An 18,735-nucleotide genomic window follows, 5' to 3' on the forward strand; every position below is an offset into this window, starting at 1 on the left:
CCACATCGGTAGCGATCAGTGCAAGCGCTGCTGAGGGCATGCTTTTCTAGCGAAACACGTTTAAAAGCGCTGCAGGGGTTCAATATGCCATAGATTAAAGGTTACAGTATAGAATACGTAAAGTGCGCAAAAATTTGCCCTCACAAAAGGCGAAATCAACTAGAGGTATGCGCCACATGGCAATTTGTAGTCAATGAGTAATATTGAGGGTGCAGAAATGATTTGAAGTTGCCCATTTCCTATAACGCTGCGGTAGAGCCTGAGATCGCTTGCTGTACTGGGATTCGGTACCAGCAACATAGAGATTTTTTATTCTATATTTTTTTTTTACTGCGGCAGTTTGCCAGACGGGGAGAAAACCGTTTTGGCCACTTACGTGTGGTAGGAAATAAAGAGCGGCAAGCACTGCGTACTGTACTGTCCGACGGCCACATTCATCACACTGTCGAGTCATGCGTTTAAGTTTATTGCACTGTTTTTACGTGTTGCTAGAGAGCGCATGTCAAACAGCTGAATAGGCGCACTGTAAGAAGAACGCAATAAACGCACTTGAACGCATGGCCCTATGGTACAATAGATGTCTCTGTACTTTTTCTTAAACTGCATGGTCGCACTTCTTGTGTGGTCGGGATGGAGCTTGGTTGGCTGATCGACTGCTTAAGCTTTATTATTATTATTATTATTATTATTATTATTATTATTATTATTATTATTATTATTATTATTATTATTATTATTATTATTATTATTGTTGTTGTTGTTGTTGTTGTTGACATGTGTGCGCGACGCGAATAATGTAGAACTTTGTGGAAGGCACGCGGGTCCCAGGGATTACTCTGGAACATTCGATGACTGATGTATAAAAGCCGACGTGCTTGGCCCGCTGATCAAATTTTCGACGATTGCCAACTGTGTTCGCCGTTTTCGTTGAGCATTGAGCGTAGCCTGTTTTTCTGGGCACAGGTTCGCCCAATAAAATTAGTTTTGCTATTCACAGTTTTCTTGCTGTGTCCACAACCGTCACTACCACGTGACATTATTATTATTGACTGGTAACACTTCAAGGCTGCGTCTTGGTGATTGCATGCGCCGGAAGCACTTCAGGAGCTGGAAACACGTCACAGAGGCCATGTTTTGGACGCCACACATAGTCCCTGAGCAGCTGTGGAAGTCTGTGATGTCTCTATGATGTGGAAGACAAATCTGAGGCCGGGTTTACAATTAAGCGTTCTTTTAGCGTGAAATAGCTTTTCTTTGGTCACCGTCACAATGCATTCATGTAGTTTGCGATGTCAACCGGATAGCAGCTGCTGCTAAGAAACTACGAACGAGCGCAGGCTGTTTAATGAGCCTAGAAAAAAAAAGGTAGCTCTTGCCGGAAGTGCACGTGCCATAAAATTGCGAACGCGACAAAGCGTCACAGGATGCGAGGCCGTGGTGCGTGCGGGCTTACTTTCTGTTAGGTCGAGGAAGGCGCGTGGGAGTGTAGGCGACAAGAGCCTTGCCAACCACGATTTCATTGAAAACGGGGCACTGCAAAAAAGTGCGCAGCCCTCCGCGTTGCTGGAACTCGATGGATTTCCGCGCGTGGAGACCGTTTCCGCCGGAAACACGAAACTTCCTGCGAGATGACGTTGTCAGCGCTGAATCAGTCTATTCCATTTTTCTTTTTGTCACTTCAATAGTCGCATCTTCGCTTGTTGTGGCTACAAATGCTGTACGGTGTGTGTTGCCTAAAGGAAACGTCGTAACGGAGATGCACCATGCATGCATGCGTCCATCCTGTTTCAGTACAATGAATTCTTTGCTTTTAACTAGAAGATGTCTTCGTAAATCCTACCGGAATTTTCTGACCACGGCTGTTCGGTGCTCCCGCTGCCTTTAAGCAATAGTTCGCGCTTATGAAACACTGAATTGCGCGCTCGATGGTGGCATTGAGCCTCGGTCACCCAGCACAGCAGGCCCGATGCTCTAACCACTGGGTTACAATCGCGCGTGTATGCCGCTGTGGTGCCAACTGCGACCAGCTGTCTGCCACCGCGTGGGTCGCAGTGCGCAGCACGGGCGTGCGAGAGCGCATGCGCGCGCGTGCCACTTTCTCCGACGTCATAGACGCAGGAAATGAACCGGGCAAATTTAATTGCATTTCATTAACCGCTTCGCGAAACCTCTTTTTTTTTTTTACTTCGCACAGATCTCAAGGTATGCATTGGATCTGAATTCCTCGTGTTTGCTGCATTATTCTGCGTGAAAAATGGGTGAACTTCTTCATTCGCACTTTCCGCGGATCATGGCACTGTGGTAGTTGATGTAAGACGCATGATCACTTCCGCCCTCTTGCAAATGCTTTTGTTGCTGTATTCTTATTCTGTTTTAAGCCACTTATTTATTATACACTTACACATACACTTACTTACGCTTACATTTCAACTTGAGCAAACTCAAGTTGAAATGTTCATATATGAACTTCCGGACATCCTTTTTTTCTTTTCGATTTACCGTCAGAGAGCGCATGATTTCGCTTTGCCGTCAGAGAGCACATGATATTGTGGAAGTGTTCCCCATCAGGGGAAAAAAAGCCGGTAATTGCATATGAGTCATTTCAATTTCTTGTTTTGTTCTGAAATATATTTGCTGGAAGGTGTCGTGTCGTCGTTTGAGCGCGCGTACGCGCAGGTATGCTTTTCGTTTTTGTATTTATTCGCTGTTTCTTTTTTTAATAAACCTGCCAGCTGTCAGTCAGCGTCTGCATGGTGCGCGTCCTTAGTTGTCTCTTGTCCCTTTTGTGGTGTGACAGAAACGGCTCTTACATGTTACCATTATCCCGATGTTGTTTTTTTACGGTGCACGAAAACACATCGCCTGCACGGTCTGCCATTCGAACCCAGCAGATATCAACCAAGGAGAACTCGAGGGTTGTTTTTGTTGTTCTTAATTGAACTGTAGGGATTATGAGGTAAAGGGGGGAAGTGAAAGTGGAGGAAAAAGCAACCTGCTGCCGCTCCGAGGCGAGCCCACAACTTGTCATAGTGAGGGTCTCGACTACGGCTCGTTTGGTGCCTTCGGGTAGTAGGCGAGGGTTTGTTGTTCAGCCACCTGTTCCTGAATGTTCACGCAGTACGTGACGCCAGAGGTCAAAAGGATGCGCTAGATCTGCCACCATGACCTTGAGTGGCGCTGCTTAACATCCCCAGGGCGAGTTCTCGTGTACACACATACATACCCAGGAATGTAGACGCGGGTGGAACCGTCACTGTATCTCAATGATAAAGCAACGCACAGTTAATGCGTAGATTGTGTGTTCGGCTCCCACCGCTTAGGCAAATTGTTTATTCGTCCACTTTCATTTCTCTTGACCTTATCGTTCCTTATTTCTCTATGCGTTGCGGGTTTCCTCAGAACTACAACGTCAAAATTGTTTCTACATTTCAAAATAAAAACTACAAATATTTTTTGTTATGCTTTCCTAAGCTTCATTGTGCGCTGGCTTCATATGAATCCTACTAATGAAAAATTGGACCCCTCGCTTCTCTTCCTTCTTCTCGTACATTTTCTGCCACTGTTTACTTGCTCACTTTAAGGTGGCATGTGGAAATGGGAGGGACCTGTTTTATGTAAGAATAGAATAGTAGGGGAGGGGGTAAAGGGTGCTACCAGCTGCAGGTCGGCTCAGCCTGCCAAAGAGCTACCGGCAGTTGCTACGCCCAAGCACAATTTTTAAATGTCTCATACCGCTAGTTTTTCCTTGTTCCTATTCCTCTTTCCTACTCCGGTTTAGATCACTTCCTGTGGTGTAGCAACAATAAACCAAGAAGGGGAGTATCCTGCCTACTTTTGGATGTAAAGAAAAAGCTAAATTTATGCTTGGAGCCAGTTAAATGAATTGATTTCTTCGCCATAGATGAAATATGTAGTGTTTATGAAGTTATGCGAGGTGACTGTAGTATAAGCATAATAGTGCGACGCAGTTAGTATCTACAGGGCTGTTCTAGAGCGAGTGCGCTGCCTATATACTGCAGCAAGCATTTCTCTTACCTATCTAAATTTTACCACTGACAATCAGCCAAATAGTTCAGCGGCCGTAAACGATGGCTCGTCAAACAGTTAACTTTTCGCTCACGCAATACGTAGGAGAGGGAAATTCAACTGTGGCACTTCCACCTTATGCTGAGTTATCAGGCGTAGCTAATGGGAAGAAATATTCAGGGGGATGTTTTTCAGGAGAGGTTAAGTGTTTTCCCTGCAAGTGAAGGTGTTGGAGTTTGAGGTGCAAGGAAATGATGAAACTGCCTGTGAATACGGTCATGCGATTGTAGCGAGTCGCAAAATCGTCCAGATACGTCGAGTAGCTCGTCAGAAAGGGTACGGTTTCGGTAACAAGCATGCAGAGTGTTGAAGTGACAGTAGGCGTTCAGAATATGATGGGCTTGTGCTGTAGGTTCGCATGAACCATCTGAACAAGAAGGCTAAATATTCTGCAATACAAATCGAAAAGTATTCCTGTATTACTTTAAGATATCTTGGTCCACCTTCTTTCAGTATTTATGTTTTCACACCATGGATTTTTACCATTCGGTGACTGTTGCTGGCCTGCAACCTCTCTGATTCCCTCTCTGTTGATTGTCTATGTTCTTCTTTCTATGTCGATTAAAAACAAGTTCAACCATTCATGATATCAATCCCTTCTTGTAGAAACTGTTTAGCCTCAGTGTCACGTGACCCCGAAGTCAAGAGACAAATCTAATGCGCGCAGGTTCAGGTTTGCAATGCAGACGGTGACAGATTTGGCTACTTCGCTATTCTACATTGAAGAGTAGTGGGAGCAAGACACTTCCTAACGTCATCTTTCTCGCATCTCAGCCTTGCTTTCTCTACAATCCATGAGAACCTCCGGCCTCATGCCTAAATATTTTCATTCCATTGTTTTGCCAGGGAGTAAGTGTGCCTTTCAACAGCTCTCTGAATTTGGGATGTCAAAAATAAAGGGACAAAGCTACTGCACCTCCAGTACAATGTGCTTAAAAAAATTGTAAGCCGAGGAGGGCAGTAGTGTACATCTGTATTTGAAGCATGATGCCCTCCATTAAAAAAGGTAAGCGGGAATCGTTAACGTTGTTCCAAGCGATAATGTGGCTATGTATATTCATGAGAAAAATTGGAGCTGATAGACGAAGATTAAGGCCAAACGCTAACATACCACCGCTTACTCTGCGCAGGTGCTCCTGTTGGTCTCCAGTGGATTGGCCATTACGAAAGGCTCGTATGCCTTGCAAAACGATGAGCTTGTCGACTACATCAGCTTATCGACGCTACGAGAAGCAACGTCGAGTTTTGCGATGGCAATATCTCTTGTAAGCATCCGGTACACAATTTTTCTCCCATGCAAATGCTACTCAAAGGAAATGGAATTGAATGCATAGTTAAGAAAAGTGTACTCTGCTCGATATAACTTCAACAGCAGGAAAGAAAAAGAATGAGAAAGAAAAACAAACCAAGAAAGAAAAAGATCAACATCAATAACTGTGGCTTTCTTGCACTAGAAGGTAAACTTACATATTCCAAACCCGCTTGGTTGTCGAAAAGCAACATGCAACACAATACCAAAGGTACACCACATGACGGCGCCCGTCGCAATCGAGGCTATCAGAACGACTGAAGTCGCGATTCCCATGTTTTTGAATTTACTCTTACACCGCAGGTTTGTGGGGCGCCCAAGAATTGAGCGTGTGAGCCATCTCGCCACTGACTAATTGACAGTGCTCCAATACTCCCGTATCACAGGACAATGTTCTTTGTCCCACAAACCCGCTTGCGAAGACAGTCATTCAGACCTGCTCACATACTACGAACAGTTAACTATGTACCATATGTTCCACAGGCCGCTTATGCCGATCCTTCACGATGATAACATGCATTTATTTAACGATAATACGGCGTATGGCAGACCGTGTGGTGAAAACCTAACAGGATGCTCACTCATACGTTTCGCCAGAACCAGCTAAACGAACGAGTGTACCCAAGGAGGCAGCTCTTCGTTGTATGCACCAATTCCACTGTCCTTGCTCTCTCTCTCTCCACTGTCAACAACGATGCAGGCATTCCTGACGCTCCTGCTGTGGCGGCGTTGGCGTCAGTGCCTCCCACCGTCAGGGTTCTCAGCTGTTTTGCTGGGCCTGCTGTCCACAGCCTGCGTGCTGGACGTCTACTGCCAGTGTACAGCCGCGGTACAGCTGAAGGTACGCGGTGACGTGGTATCGAGAAGCGAAGTCAAACACTCACATACATTTAAGCGAAGCTTCGTTTGCCTAACCTGAACAGGGGGGAGCTGGGTCGGTGTTTGTTTTCTCGCTGAATTAGCAATACCGGTTTCGTAGACATGTAACACTCGAATGGCCTGATCACGCGGATGACGTAATCATTGATGGTGACTTGGTGAGCCAATCCTTACACCGCAATTATGTGTGTTCTTGCAAGGGTTTTAATGCGTTTATAACGCGAGTCGGCTCCAGAGGTAGTGGAGTCTTAATAATGCTGTCATAACTGTCGCTAATGTGTAGGGGGTCTGCCCTGGCAACTGTTCAAATTACTTAGGTTTCAAATAAAACGCAATCATACGCATCATGTGTCTCTTTTCGCAGCATTTAATCGGAACGAATCGAGAAAGCGTCGCCTAACATATATTCCAAGAAGTGCGGTACATCTGCCGAAACTTTCCTGACAACTGATTTGCGTTTGTACCTGTATCGATGCCCGAGATTCTGCGTGGGCCACTTCGCAGCTGGTAGTGCAAAATGCACTGAGCATTATAAAATATTTAAGCATTTCCAGAAAAGAACGCTAGCTGCTGATTAATACACTTGTTAACACAGAAATAATAGGAGTTCACGTTGTGTACTCTTCTTGGTTGCCAAAGCCAGATGCGAGTGAAAATGTCAGCAAACACAAAGACAAAAGAGGATCACACATGTACAGTATTTGTCAAACGTATGTGGCCTACTCCACATGTTCGCCATATTTGTTGTTCATCTTTTTGGTTCGATACACGTGGCTCTTCAGATGCTCCCGGCCTCCAGAGTTCCTTTTTTTATGTGTGGGCATTAGAACCTATTGTGCATCACAGCGATTCATTTAAAGAGACGTAAATATTAAGTTTGGCCATCCCAGGTTGCATAACCCGTAAACATTTGACAACGGCTTTTCATTGGAAGCTTACCGAGCAAGTTTATAAAAAAATAAAGACTGAATTAGTTGAACAAAGACGAATAAGGGGCACATCAATCAGAGGTAGCGCCGGAGAAATATGTCAAACGTTGTTCTGACATTCCACTAATTTGAGGGAACGTACTTGTGTGTGCGACTGCAACAGTATGAGCTGTCACAGCAGTATAGAAGAGGCGTTTCAGGCGTTCTGTGCGTCTATTTGCTACTCACCGTGGCCCCTCCCTTGTGCAGTTTCGTAAAACAATATTGTCTTAAGAACTAGCTGGGATTCAGAGAATACGGCGTTGCAGGCTGCTGGCGTGACGTGGCACTGAGCTCGTGACTTGGGCAATACTGCGCCACAGTGTTGTGTATTCGCGCGTACTATAGTGCTATCGTGATGTTAGCCAATATAGCAAAAATCTCCTCGAGGAAAAACGCACTGTAACCCCAATTATGTTGTTCTTTTTACATTCCTTTAGTCGCCGATCAATAGGAAATTTAGCCTTTCCATGATTTAAACATTCTAATCACGTGTAAAACAAACTAGAGGCATAGCTACGTGTTAATATTTTATTTCGCTACAGCTGATACACATACGTATTCGTACTTGCCAAGAACAGCGGAGGACTTCGGAATAAGTTGTCCAAACTCGTTGTGCTTGCCATCTATTTTACAAAAGCACTACATAATGTCCTATACTGCGACCAATTGTGATCGAATCTTATACACCACCCGTACGGAAGTGTTTGTATGTCATTTACATGGTTTATACTTCCTATATTATTTGTAGTTGTTATAATGAAAGTTACCATGTTTTGCGCTTCGTTCTTGGATAGTGTGCAGTGTAAAATGTTCTGTAAATAAATTGAAAAAATGCTCTTCGTTTTACCATATCATCGCTCCTCCTGCTCGCCTGTTGGTTTTCTCGTTGTGTGGTCGCCGGTTAGACTTCTAGAACTCGGATTGAGCTGTCTTATTTTTATCAATCTGAATTACGTATCTTTAATCATGCGAATAGATCACGTCTGGATACGCTGTGGACATCGCCCGCGAAAAAAAAAGCACATTTGGTTTCCTTAGGAAACACGAGTGTGTGTGACTGCATTTATCTATAATCTTGCTCGTCGCATGCAAAGCTACCTTCGTCGACAAACTTTGGCAGAATGTTATTTTTTTTCGTCCTGTTTTTTGTTCCCAGGATATAACGCTGTCAGCAACACAGCTGGATAAGACGTCAGTCATTGTGAGCCTTGTCGTACTCGCAACCGTCTTGGGAAACTTTGTAGTATCCGAGATTCAAGACTTGGTCATCAAAAGGCCTAATCGATTTGTGGTAAGTTCTTTCGTCACAACTTATCGGGATGATTTAGAAAAGAAAGAGAAAGAGTGAGTGAGAGAGAGAGTAATGAAAGGCAACACGGTTACCCAGACGATATTCATCAGAGGGAGCCCATATGCGATTGGCTACCCTGCTCGAGATAAGAGAAGGTGGGTAGAAATGATAAGAAAAATAATACTAAAAAAACAAGGAGTAACCAAGGCAAATTGAAGGCGTTCACGCATCCAGCCTGTCACAGTGTATTACAGAGACACATAGTAAGGCTTCTTTATTTTTTGCCTACACTGGCTAAACGAGTGTAGCTCGTGTAGGACTTCTCCAATTTTTTTATTGGCGCAAGAAAACTAACTCCGCTCACCTACACAAGCCCGTTTTTAAGAACCGAGCTGCAGCAGGAAAACTAAACCTTCTGCACCAAAGTTTCGATGCCCCCCTCCCCCGCCCTGCGTAGCTAGCAGACGACAGACAAAACAGGTGGGCTTGGAGCACGCACGGCGCCATTTTGTCTCCGACTGACGGTATTGTTGGTATACATATATGGAGACAATAGTGAAGGTACAATGCGGGGACGGCAGCGAGGTGTAGCGTGACTGTGGATCTCGGAGGAAGGTGACCTTATCTTCCAAGAAGACAACATCAGCATCAAGGTGGTCCACGTACGGACAGCTTGTTTCAGACTGCGGTGCTTTATATGCATAGTAAAATTTCCAGCGGGCACAGCGAATTCGCCAACTTTTACGTTTTACGTTTTACGTTTTTTAAGCTATTACGTCGGCTTGTAGCATTTGAATTGCTCAGTCGGTGAGTGCGATGCTAGGTGCTTTTGGTTTGGTAATGCGCCAGACGTCGCACAGTCTGCTCTGATTGGTTACAATCCAGTCACCAATTGCAACATAATCCGTCAGAGCTTCTGTTCTGCACTGCACTCGACTGCGAAACATTGCATGAAGTTTGCGGAGAACGAAATTAGTCCTAGTGTCAGTGGCACTGTGTCACTGTATGAACACTTTTGAGTTTGTGTTCTGGCTTCAGCCATATGCAAGTTTCCAGAAAGAATCGTGGCGCGCGGTGCAGAGGTGATGGAGTCAGGGAAACGTGATATTTCCCATCAGTTTATGAATTAGACGCGGCCACTTCGATTAGCTTTTCGCGCAGGAGTAAATAGTACAACATGTTTTCACATTGTCTAGACTTTCTCTGCTATCGCTTTCTCCACGATCGCTTTAATGACAGAAAGTTGTCTCACCTGAACATTTCATCATAATACGAGCACGAGTAAGCATAATTGCCCCACGAATAGGAACACTTTACTCCGAAATTGAAGGCCTTTATACAAGGTTGTTCGATGGACACGTTTAAACGTTAAAGAATGAAGCAACGTCGCTTTTCGTGAGTGGCTGCTGAAGAAGTTTTATGTACTTGATACCGTATAGCTTTTGTCGAAATAGCGCGAGTTATAAGCGCGAGCTCGATTTCGTGATGTCGATGGGACCTTAGTTTAAGGACTGGACAAGTAAAAACCGAAAAAAAACTGTATTTTTTACCTGGAGCTGCAAAACACATCAAGAATAAGCATAATGAACAAGAAAAAAAATAATTTGCGGTAATTTTTTTCAGGAATAACGGGGAAACCCCAGGCAGAAAACTGGAAGTGGGCTTCACCTCAAGCCACCTAAGGCTCCGTTTTAATTTGCATAGACAGCTCTCATCATATGTGAAACATAGGTGTACATTTCATTTGTTTTACATCTCATGCGTGACACCACCGCAACTGTATATCTTGCATCGTCTCCTCTGAACACAAGACAGTGAGCTTCGTGCGAAACTTTTTCCTCATGCAGTGTTCCTGCTCTAGACCAACAAATTGCGCTTGCTGTCTATCATTCAGTGTTGTGCGAAAACGCTTAGCTGGATAGTTAGTACTCAAAAAAAAAATTATCTGGTATGTTGCCTGCATACAACCCTCGTGAATACAGGGTCAAATCTAGGGGTGCACGAACAAACATTTGTCGAGAACGAATGGAATATGAATCGAAGAGTGACAAAAACTGACCGAATCAGATCGAATATCGAATATTTTTTGAACGTCTTTCTAATAATGAACAGCCTTTTATACTATTATTGTAAAACGTAGTTGACATCCCAGTATTCGCCACATTAGCACATTCCTGTCACTATACTGCCAATTAGGAAGTACGCTTTATCAAAAGCTCGAATGGTGCATTTTAATCAAACAATCAGTATTCTGCAGCATATGCTTGGTCGTGAATTAGCATAATGAGGGTCTGAAAGGCACTCTTGTCAGCCAGTTAGCATCTGTAGATACCTTCGATAATAAAACCGAGATACACGTAGATTGTAGTGATCGCACAATGAGACAAACACTATTTTTCTATAGCTGTAAATAGTGCCATTATAATAAAAAATATGGGTGTAATCAATTGTATTCAGGTGGAATCTTTCGAGAACACTCTTGCTACACCGATATATAGTACCAAGGAATACTTATCGTTAAATGTCATGTCTGAGGAAAAGTGATCATGGTTTAACTCGAAAATACTGGCTTCTTGAACGATGTCGCGTGCTCTACGCTACCTTCCGTTCGTTATATACACTGCGACACAGGTCAATTTTGTTTATTTGTTGCTTCGTTTCAATCATGCACAGCTGAGAATGTGGACTGTTCGAAAAATATTTAAAAATATTCGCATTTGCGAAGTGCGGGCTGTTCGATTCTAAGACCGACAACGAATAGAACAAGTATCCGATTCGTTATTTGAAAGTTTCAAACATTCGCGTACACGTATTTAAATCGATTATGCTAAATCGAGATCTTCGTTATATCGAACCCCTTAGAACACGGATGCGAATAACACGTTAGTTACTCAGGAGCAACAAAAAAGCAAAAACACACAGAAATTTCTGTCTGATTTATCGCAGACATCGAGCCCGTTGAGTGCGCCGTGTGTTAACTCATGAAAGTGGCAGTGCCGTGTCTTACCTAAACTAAAAGCCGGTCTACTCACATTTTATACATATTATCTCCAAATGCTTCGCTAAATCGGGTGGTACATTCAGTTCACTTTGTTGTTCAAGGTTTTCGAAGCACGCAGCTCTCTAACTGCATGTGAGGGAACTGAAATCACTTCGTTTGAACAGGAACTTTGTAATATTTAGGTTGGCCTGCACCCCAACGTCCTGCACATTTTTCTCTGAGTTTAGTAATTTGAAGCTACATCTCAGGAGGCTCTAATAATAACATTGTGTGGCTGACGTTTCCTTATATTTAGATGCTATCTTTGTGTTTCATTCTTCCAGGAATCAATAGACGAAGACACATCGTCAGTACTTGGTCGACAGATCTGCAGAGCTCTTTTTCCGTGAGTCACTGAAGTATCTATATTTATACATCTAAACGCCATATTTGTCATGAAGCATGATGTGACACTTTTCTGTACACGTGGTCTTCTTGCTACATGTGCGTGGTTGTGTCAGGTAGTAACATGCGGTTAGTTAGACCGTAAGCGTACTTTCAAAGATTATGAAGGCCTTTGTACGAAGTCCTCCACACTAGAGGGGTTTGTGCTAATACCAAAAGCAAGTATCAGCTAGAACTGTTGCACATTTTTTGAGACATCTAATGTTTCACTTTGAACGGACACTGTCATTGATGTGTGTGTCAAATGTTATGTGACGTAAGGCTTTTATTTGTAGTGGTGCTTTGTAAGTATCTCGAATACTTTCTTACTGTAATTATTATTATTATTATTATTATTATTATTGTTGTTGTTGTTGTTGTTGTTGTTATTATTATTATTATTACCATCTTCATTTGGTTGGAAGACGTATCTACAATTGAGAGGGGAATGCAAGAAGAAGCAGGCTGGCAACTCCCGCTGAAAGAAGCACGACATCCACGTTACTTTTCCACAAGAAACTGACATGGCTTCATGGTTGCAGTGACGTAGCCTTAGAGTGTCGTCTTTTTCTTTCTTTTTTCTAAGCTTTTATCATTATTGCAACCTCCGGCGATATTTCCTTTTTTTTTTCTTTCTTTTTTCCCGCTACCATATCCCGTCATTTTTTTACTTTCGTCTTTTAATCTATCATTTCGTTCTGGCCTCATCATGTTTTCCTGTTCTATTTCTGCTTCGATCCCCTCATTCCCAAAGAGTAAGCCTCAACATTGGCAAAATACTAAAATCTAAGCACGTTTCCCGAGTGTTTCCTGCGTTTAAATATTAGTGACGTCAAACGTTACGTGAAACCCTGCCCTCTGCACACGCTCCAACTCTCCGCGGCACCGTGGTAAACATAGCGAGTGATCAATTAATGCTTTAGCCTATCGATATAGCGTAGCGGGCTAGAGCATAGAATGAAATTCATGATACAATGATCAATTTGTCCTTTAGATCATTCCTCATTGCGAACACAGGTGGATGCTACTGCCGTGGAGTCATCTGCTAGGTGAAAGCCAAAAGACTTTTCCGGGTCGGTGTCGTATCCCTATAGGACTAGTAGCGTCAGAACAATAAGATGATCTCGTCACTTTGTCCTCAGCGTGAGATGGGAGCATCATACGACTAAGCGATGGCTTCGGATCGGAGAAGGGCGGTATGGGTTGGTCTGGCCGCTGCCATGTTGTGACGCACTCAAGGTAACCTGATAGCTGTGATATAGTCGGTTGTATAAGGAGCAGACACGCGTTCGGCATATCGTATCACGTGTCACGGTAACGTCTCACGCAAACGCCATCTCTCTGTTGTTTCTAATGGTACACTGCAGGGTTTTCAAGGACACCTTGAAGAGGGGTACATCCGCTTCGGTGCGGCTTCCTATTCTGCGGAGAGGAATGCGCTGCAAAAACCTCGTTACAATACTCGTCGCCAAACTCTCGACAAAGTGAGTTGCACCCTTCTTCCACCCCCTTGTTTGTTTTTGAAGCGGCTGCTGCAATTGGTGTTGCTGCTGTTTTTGTTGTGGCTGCTGCTGTCAGTGAAACCAACTTTTCATGTGAAGCACGGCTACTTCTAACAATTGTTATTTAGCGAGATAATGCCGTCAGCTGAAAGCTCACTGCAAATACACTTGCGAATACCTTGTGAAATACCCACCACGTTTGCTCAGTGGCTGTTACATTTCATTGCCGGACATGAGGCCATGAGTTCGTTACCTGACTGCGGCAGCTGCATTTTGAGGAAGGCGCTGTACAAAGATGCTCCTCTGCGGTGGTCTGGGTAGATATCAAGAACCCCCGATTTTAAATTTGACCCACAGCCATGCACTGACGCATCTCGCATAGCCTCTGTTGTAGTTCTGCAACGTGAAAATAAACCAGTTAATTATTCAATTATTAATTAATAATCAAAGAATTAATCAATTAATTAATGTCTAACAGATACACAGAGACACTGGCTGTCGCACTGCGATGCAGAAGCAGTATGTAAAAAGTTGCGCAGAAATCATTGACGACAATTCTAAGTGTAATTTTTTGCCCGAACCAAAGAATGAGTAAGTGAATGAGAGAGTGATTGTTTTCTCTGCTGAGTCTGACTACGGACCAACCACGAAACCGGCCGATAGAGCCAAAGAAAGCTACTAGAAGGAACTACATGTAATTGGAATGATCCGAAACACAATCACTGCATGCCTCACTGTCCACAATCCAGCCTCAGTAATGCAAACCACAATCATTGCCACATAAATGCAACAAACTGTTTTCTGCAAATACCAATGCAAACGTAACGAATTTGTTTTCTGCAGACGAATTCCTCCCGGACGCCGGTCTACATTCGTGATCCAATTGGGCAAGGTATTATGGGTGGACACTGTGCGTATTTTCCTGGTCACAGCAGCCTACTACAGCTGCATATATGCTCGAATACCAGCACTCGAGTAAGTCTTTCGTGAATCACTTGCAATGAAAAGATTGTATATCAAATAATAAATAAGTTCAGAAAAGAAAAAAACTCGTGGCGACAAACAAACAAAGAATGGTAGAACATGGGGTGTCGCTCAAGCCGACGTTTCCATAAAAAAGAGAGAGAAGGCGAAAGAAACGAAGAGGGAAAAGCAGGGAGGTTAACCAAACAGGTAGCCAGTCGGCTACCCCACACTTGGGTGGAGAAATGGGAAAGAATAGATAAGAAGGAAACAGAAAAAATAAATATAGGGTGAGTCATTGAGAACACAATCGCAGAGGAATGTCCGCTATCACAAGCGTTCGTATAGCCCCAGTCACTTTCAAGAAGTGCTCAAGGGCTTTTGTGGCTTTGTGTATACAAGAATGCATTGGGCATGGTCCAGGATGTTTTCCTCCAAGGTGGCTCTGTTAGCCAATCGGCTGAGTATAGCTTGCAGAGCACATTGTTGAGTGTCAAAGGTTGGGCAGTGAGCCAGAAGGGGCTCTGGAGTCTCTTCGACAAGGAAGCTTGTTTTCGCCAGTTAAAGCCCTGACGAGGAAAAGTCGCCTTGTTGAAACAGTGGCTACAGTGAGATCACTAGCTCTACCACTGTTAATCCCTTCAAGCCTACATTTTACTGCAAACCTCTCTTTGGTTTGCATTGAAAATGCATTGAAAGTTAGTGCCTGTGTGTGTCGCCACCCTTGTCTGTCGCAGTTTGATCTATTGCTCGTTCTTTATCTACCAACACGCCAACTCGACTCCCGTAAGTGTGCAAAAGCCTGCGAACTTCAACGAATGTTGGTAATGCTGAACAATTAACTAGGATGGAACTGTTGCGAATTAGTGACTCTCGTACGACTGAGTGCGCAGTGCTTGATAGCTTGCAAAGATTCTCGTATAATGAGAGTTCGGCCGAACAGAAATGCTGGTAACTTTCCTAAAAATACATATTTAAAATGTACTAACCGATATACCAATGTCACTTGAAAAGTACTCTCTCTGAGGCATTGTAATAATTTGACGTTTCTACATGGCGTAGCTCATTGTTTCCCGTGCCTATGTTGAGCTTTCCCTACCGTTCAAAACACAGCCGTTCAAGTTGCCACCTCATCCAGATATTAATTGCCGAACACAGCTAGGTTGATTAAGTTACATCAGATGATTTTTTAGGTTTATACTCGGTCTGCGATATTCACTCTATTATTTTGTACCTAAAGTCTGTTCTTGGTTCCAATCTCCTTATCGAGAACCGACGCTGCAAGACAGCTTCATATTGTGGCTAAAGCTATGACCCACAAATACTGGTCTTCTCCCAACATCCCGAAGTATCACCTTCATAGGCTGGATCCATCCTTAAAGCTACAAGTGCCATCAAAAATGTCCCGCCCTGAGGCAGCAGTATTGTGCTGCGTCTGGCTCAGGGTGGCATTTACGAAGGCCTACTCGTTCCACATCGGAATGGGGGATACGCCCATGTGCGACTCTTGCGGAACCACAGAAACAATTGGCCACATCCTATGTATCTGTCCCCAACACGACGTCGAGTGCGAAGTTTTCCGGACAGCACTGAACCAGCTGGACTTTAGACAATTTTCCGTAATGAAGATCCTTGGACCAGGCACGTACCCAGGATTTTTTTTCGGGGGGGGCCCAGCACCTCGACCACCACCACCACCATCATCATCATCATCATCATCATCACCATCATCATCAGCCTGTTTTATGTCCACTGCAGGACGAAGGCCTCTGCCTGCGATCTCCAATTACCCCTGTCCTGCGCCAACCAATTTCAACTAGCGCCCGCGAATTTCCTAATTTCATCGCTCCACCTAGTGTTTTGTCGTCCTCGATTGCGTTTCCCTTCTCTTGGTACCCATTCTGTAACCCTAATGGTCCAACGGTTATCTAACCGGCGCATTACATGATCTGCCCAGCTACATTTTTTCCTCTTGATGTCAATTAGAATATCGTCTATACCCGTTCGCTCTCTGATCAAAAGCACTCTCTTTCTCTCTTAACGTTATGCCTAGCAATCTTCGTTCGATCGCGCTTTGCGTGGTCCTTAACTTGCTCTCAAGTATCTGCCCCATATTCACTGGCAAAATGCACTGGGAAATGCACTGGCAAATGCTTTGGCACTGGACATATTGCACTGGCAAAATGCACTGATTCCACACCTTACTTTTCAATAATAATGGTAAGCTTCCAGTCAGGAGCTGGCAATGCCTGCCGTATGTGATCCAACCTATTTTTATTATTCTGTGAATCTCCTTCTCATGATCAGGGTTCCCTCTGATTAATTGACCTAGGTAAACGTACTCTTTCACAGTCTCTAGTGGCCGACTGGCCATCCTGATCTCTTGTTCCTTTGCCCGGCTATTTATCATTATCTTCATCTTCTGCATAATAATATTCAACCCCACTCTTACACACTCTCTGTTAAGGTCTCCAATCATTTGTTGTAACTCGTCTGCATTGTTGTTGAATAGAACAATGTCATCGGCAAACCGAAGGTTGCTGAGATATTTGCCGTCGATCTTTACTCCTAAGCCTTCCCAGTTTAATAGCTTGAATTCTTCTAAGCACGCAGAAAACAGCTTTGGAGAAATTGTGTCTCCCTGTCTGGCCCCTTTCTCTATAGGTATCTCCCTGCTTTTCTTGTGTAGAATTAAGGTAGCTGTAGAACGTCTGTAGATATTCTAACGCGAAAGACGAGTCAGTAAGACGAGAAACTATTTACAGATTATATTTACAACAACGGTTGCAGCGCTGACCGGTTAGATTCACAGCGCGAGCCCAGTTCGTTCTTCCTCCTCTTTTCTGGAGTGATGGCACCTACGCGCCTCGTTCAAACAAACAAATACCTCACGCATGTAGCAATATTTTCCAAGCTTTTTACGTAAGAGTTCTGTACTCCTTGATTACGTAGTGCCTCTACGATTGCTGGTATTTCTACTGAATGAAATGCCTTTTCGTAATCTATATAAGCCACATAAAGAGGCTTATTGTACTCTGCAGATTTCGCGATAACCTGATTGATGACATGGATGTGATCCATTGTAAAGTATCTCTTCCTGAAGCCAGCCTGTTCTCTTGGTTGACAAAATCCAGTGTTGCCCTTATTCTATTGGAGATTATTTTGGTAAATATTTTATATAATACTGGGAGCAAGCTAATGGTCCCATAATTGTTCAATTCTTTAACGTCTCCTTTTTTTTGTGGATTAGTATAATGTCTGCATTCTTCCAGTTTTCTGGTACCCTTGCAGTGGATAGACACTTCGTATAAAGAGCCGCCAGTTTTTCAAGCATTATGTCTCCTCCATCTTTGATTAAATCGACTGTTATTCCACCTTATCCTCCCGCTCTTCATCGTTTCATGTCTTGCAGGGCCCTTCTGACCTCATCGCTAGTTATAGGAGAGTTTCTGTATCCTGTTCATTACTGTTTCTAAGTGAACAATCGTGACTCCTCTGGGTACTGTATACAGGTCAGCTTAGAATTTTTCCGCTGCTTTTACTATATCTTCGAGATTGCTGATGATGTTATCCTTCTTATCTTTTAGTGCATACATCATGGTTTGTCCTATGCCAGGTTTCTTTTTTACTGATTTCAGGCTGCGTTCATTTCTTACGGCTTTTTCAGTCTTTCTCATGTTATAGTTTCGAATATCAGTTATTTTCGCCTTGTTGATCAGTTTTGACAGCTCCGCGAATTGCGTAAGTCTGTGCGGCCGCCAGTCCCATACAACCACGTAGAGCGCAGGACTCTGCGATTCTAGACGTACTACGTTCACTGCAAAAGGTTAGAAAAACGCCCACATAAGCACAGCAGAGAAGTGGCTACGTGAGGCGATTCGACCGATAACTGTAGAAGCGTCATCCAAAACACGTAATTGTTCTCCGCTTCCGGCGGCGTTTTCTCTACTTCCTTTTTAAAAAAAAAAAGATGTTGATCCATAAATATTCTCATAAACAACGGTTAACGTTTTTATTATTCGCTTTTGCTTGCAGTTTGGTTGTTGCCTTGGCTCTCTCCCTTAGTAGATCGCTTAATTTCTCAACCCCTTGCGATTTTTGTTTCCAGTTGCCAATTTTGCACGAAAAGTGCTACACAGTTAGGGAAAAACAGACGAGGTAACGGACGACAGTCATCTTGCTTATGGGTTTAAGGGTTATTGCTGGGTTCCATGATGGACGCTGTTTCACATTATTTTATTTCGCACCTTATCCAAGCCATATCACGTGTATATGGTTCCGGGCATCTGCCAGCGTCGTGGCGAGCCGTA

The 18,735-nt window shown here is 43.7% G+C and overlaps 1 protein-coding gene across 2 annotated transcripts in view; it reads left to right on the plus strand.

The window, feature by feature from the left end:
* The window catches only part of LOC135914462 (ATP-binding cassette sub-family C member 2-like), a 62,939-nt gene that overhangs the window by 15,420 nt on the left and 28,784 nt on the right, over window positions 1-18,735 (plus strand). For both annotated transcript variants that reach the window (XM_065447326.2, XM_065447327.2), the window contains 6 exons: window positions 5,217-5,351; window positions 6,096-6,236; window positions 8,402-8,536; window positions 11,861-11,922; window positions 13,328-13,444; window positions 14,306-14,437. In XM_065447326.2, the coding sequence (XP_065303398.2) occupies window positions 5,217-5,351; window positions 6,096-6,236; window positions 8,402-8,536; window positions 11,861-11,922; window positions 13,328-13,444; window positions 14,306-14,437 (722 nt within the window). The remainder of the gene's footprint in view (window positions 1-5,216; window positions 5,352-6,095; window positions 6,237-8,401; window positions 8,537-11,860; window positions 11,923-13,327; window positions 13,445-14,305; window positions 14,438-18,735) is intronic.

The sequence above is a fragment of the Dermacentor albipictus genome, chromosome 6 (assembly GCF_038994185.2).
Source record: "Dermacentor albipictus isolate Rhodes 1998 colony chromosome 6, USDA_Dalb.pri_finalv2, whole genome shotgun sequence".
In the NCBI taxonomy this organism is placed as follows: domain Eukaryota; kingdom Metazoa; phylum Arthropoda; class Arachnida; order Ixodida; family Ixodidae; genus Dermacentor; species Dermacentor albipictus.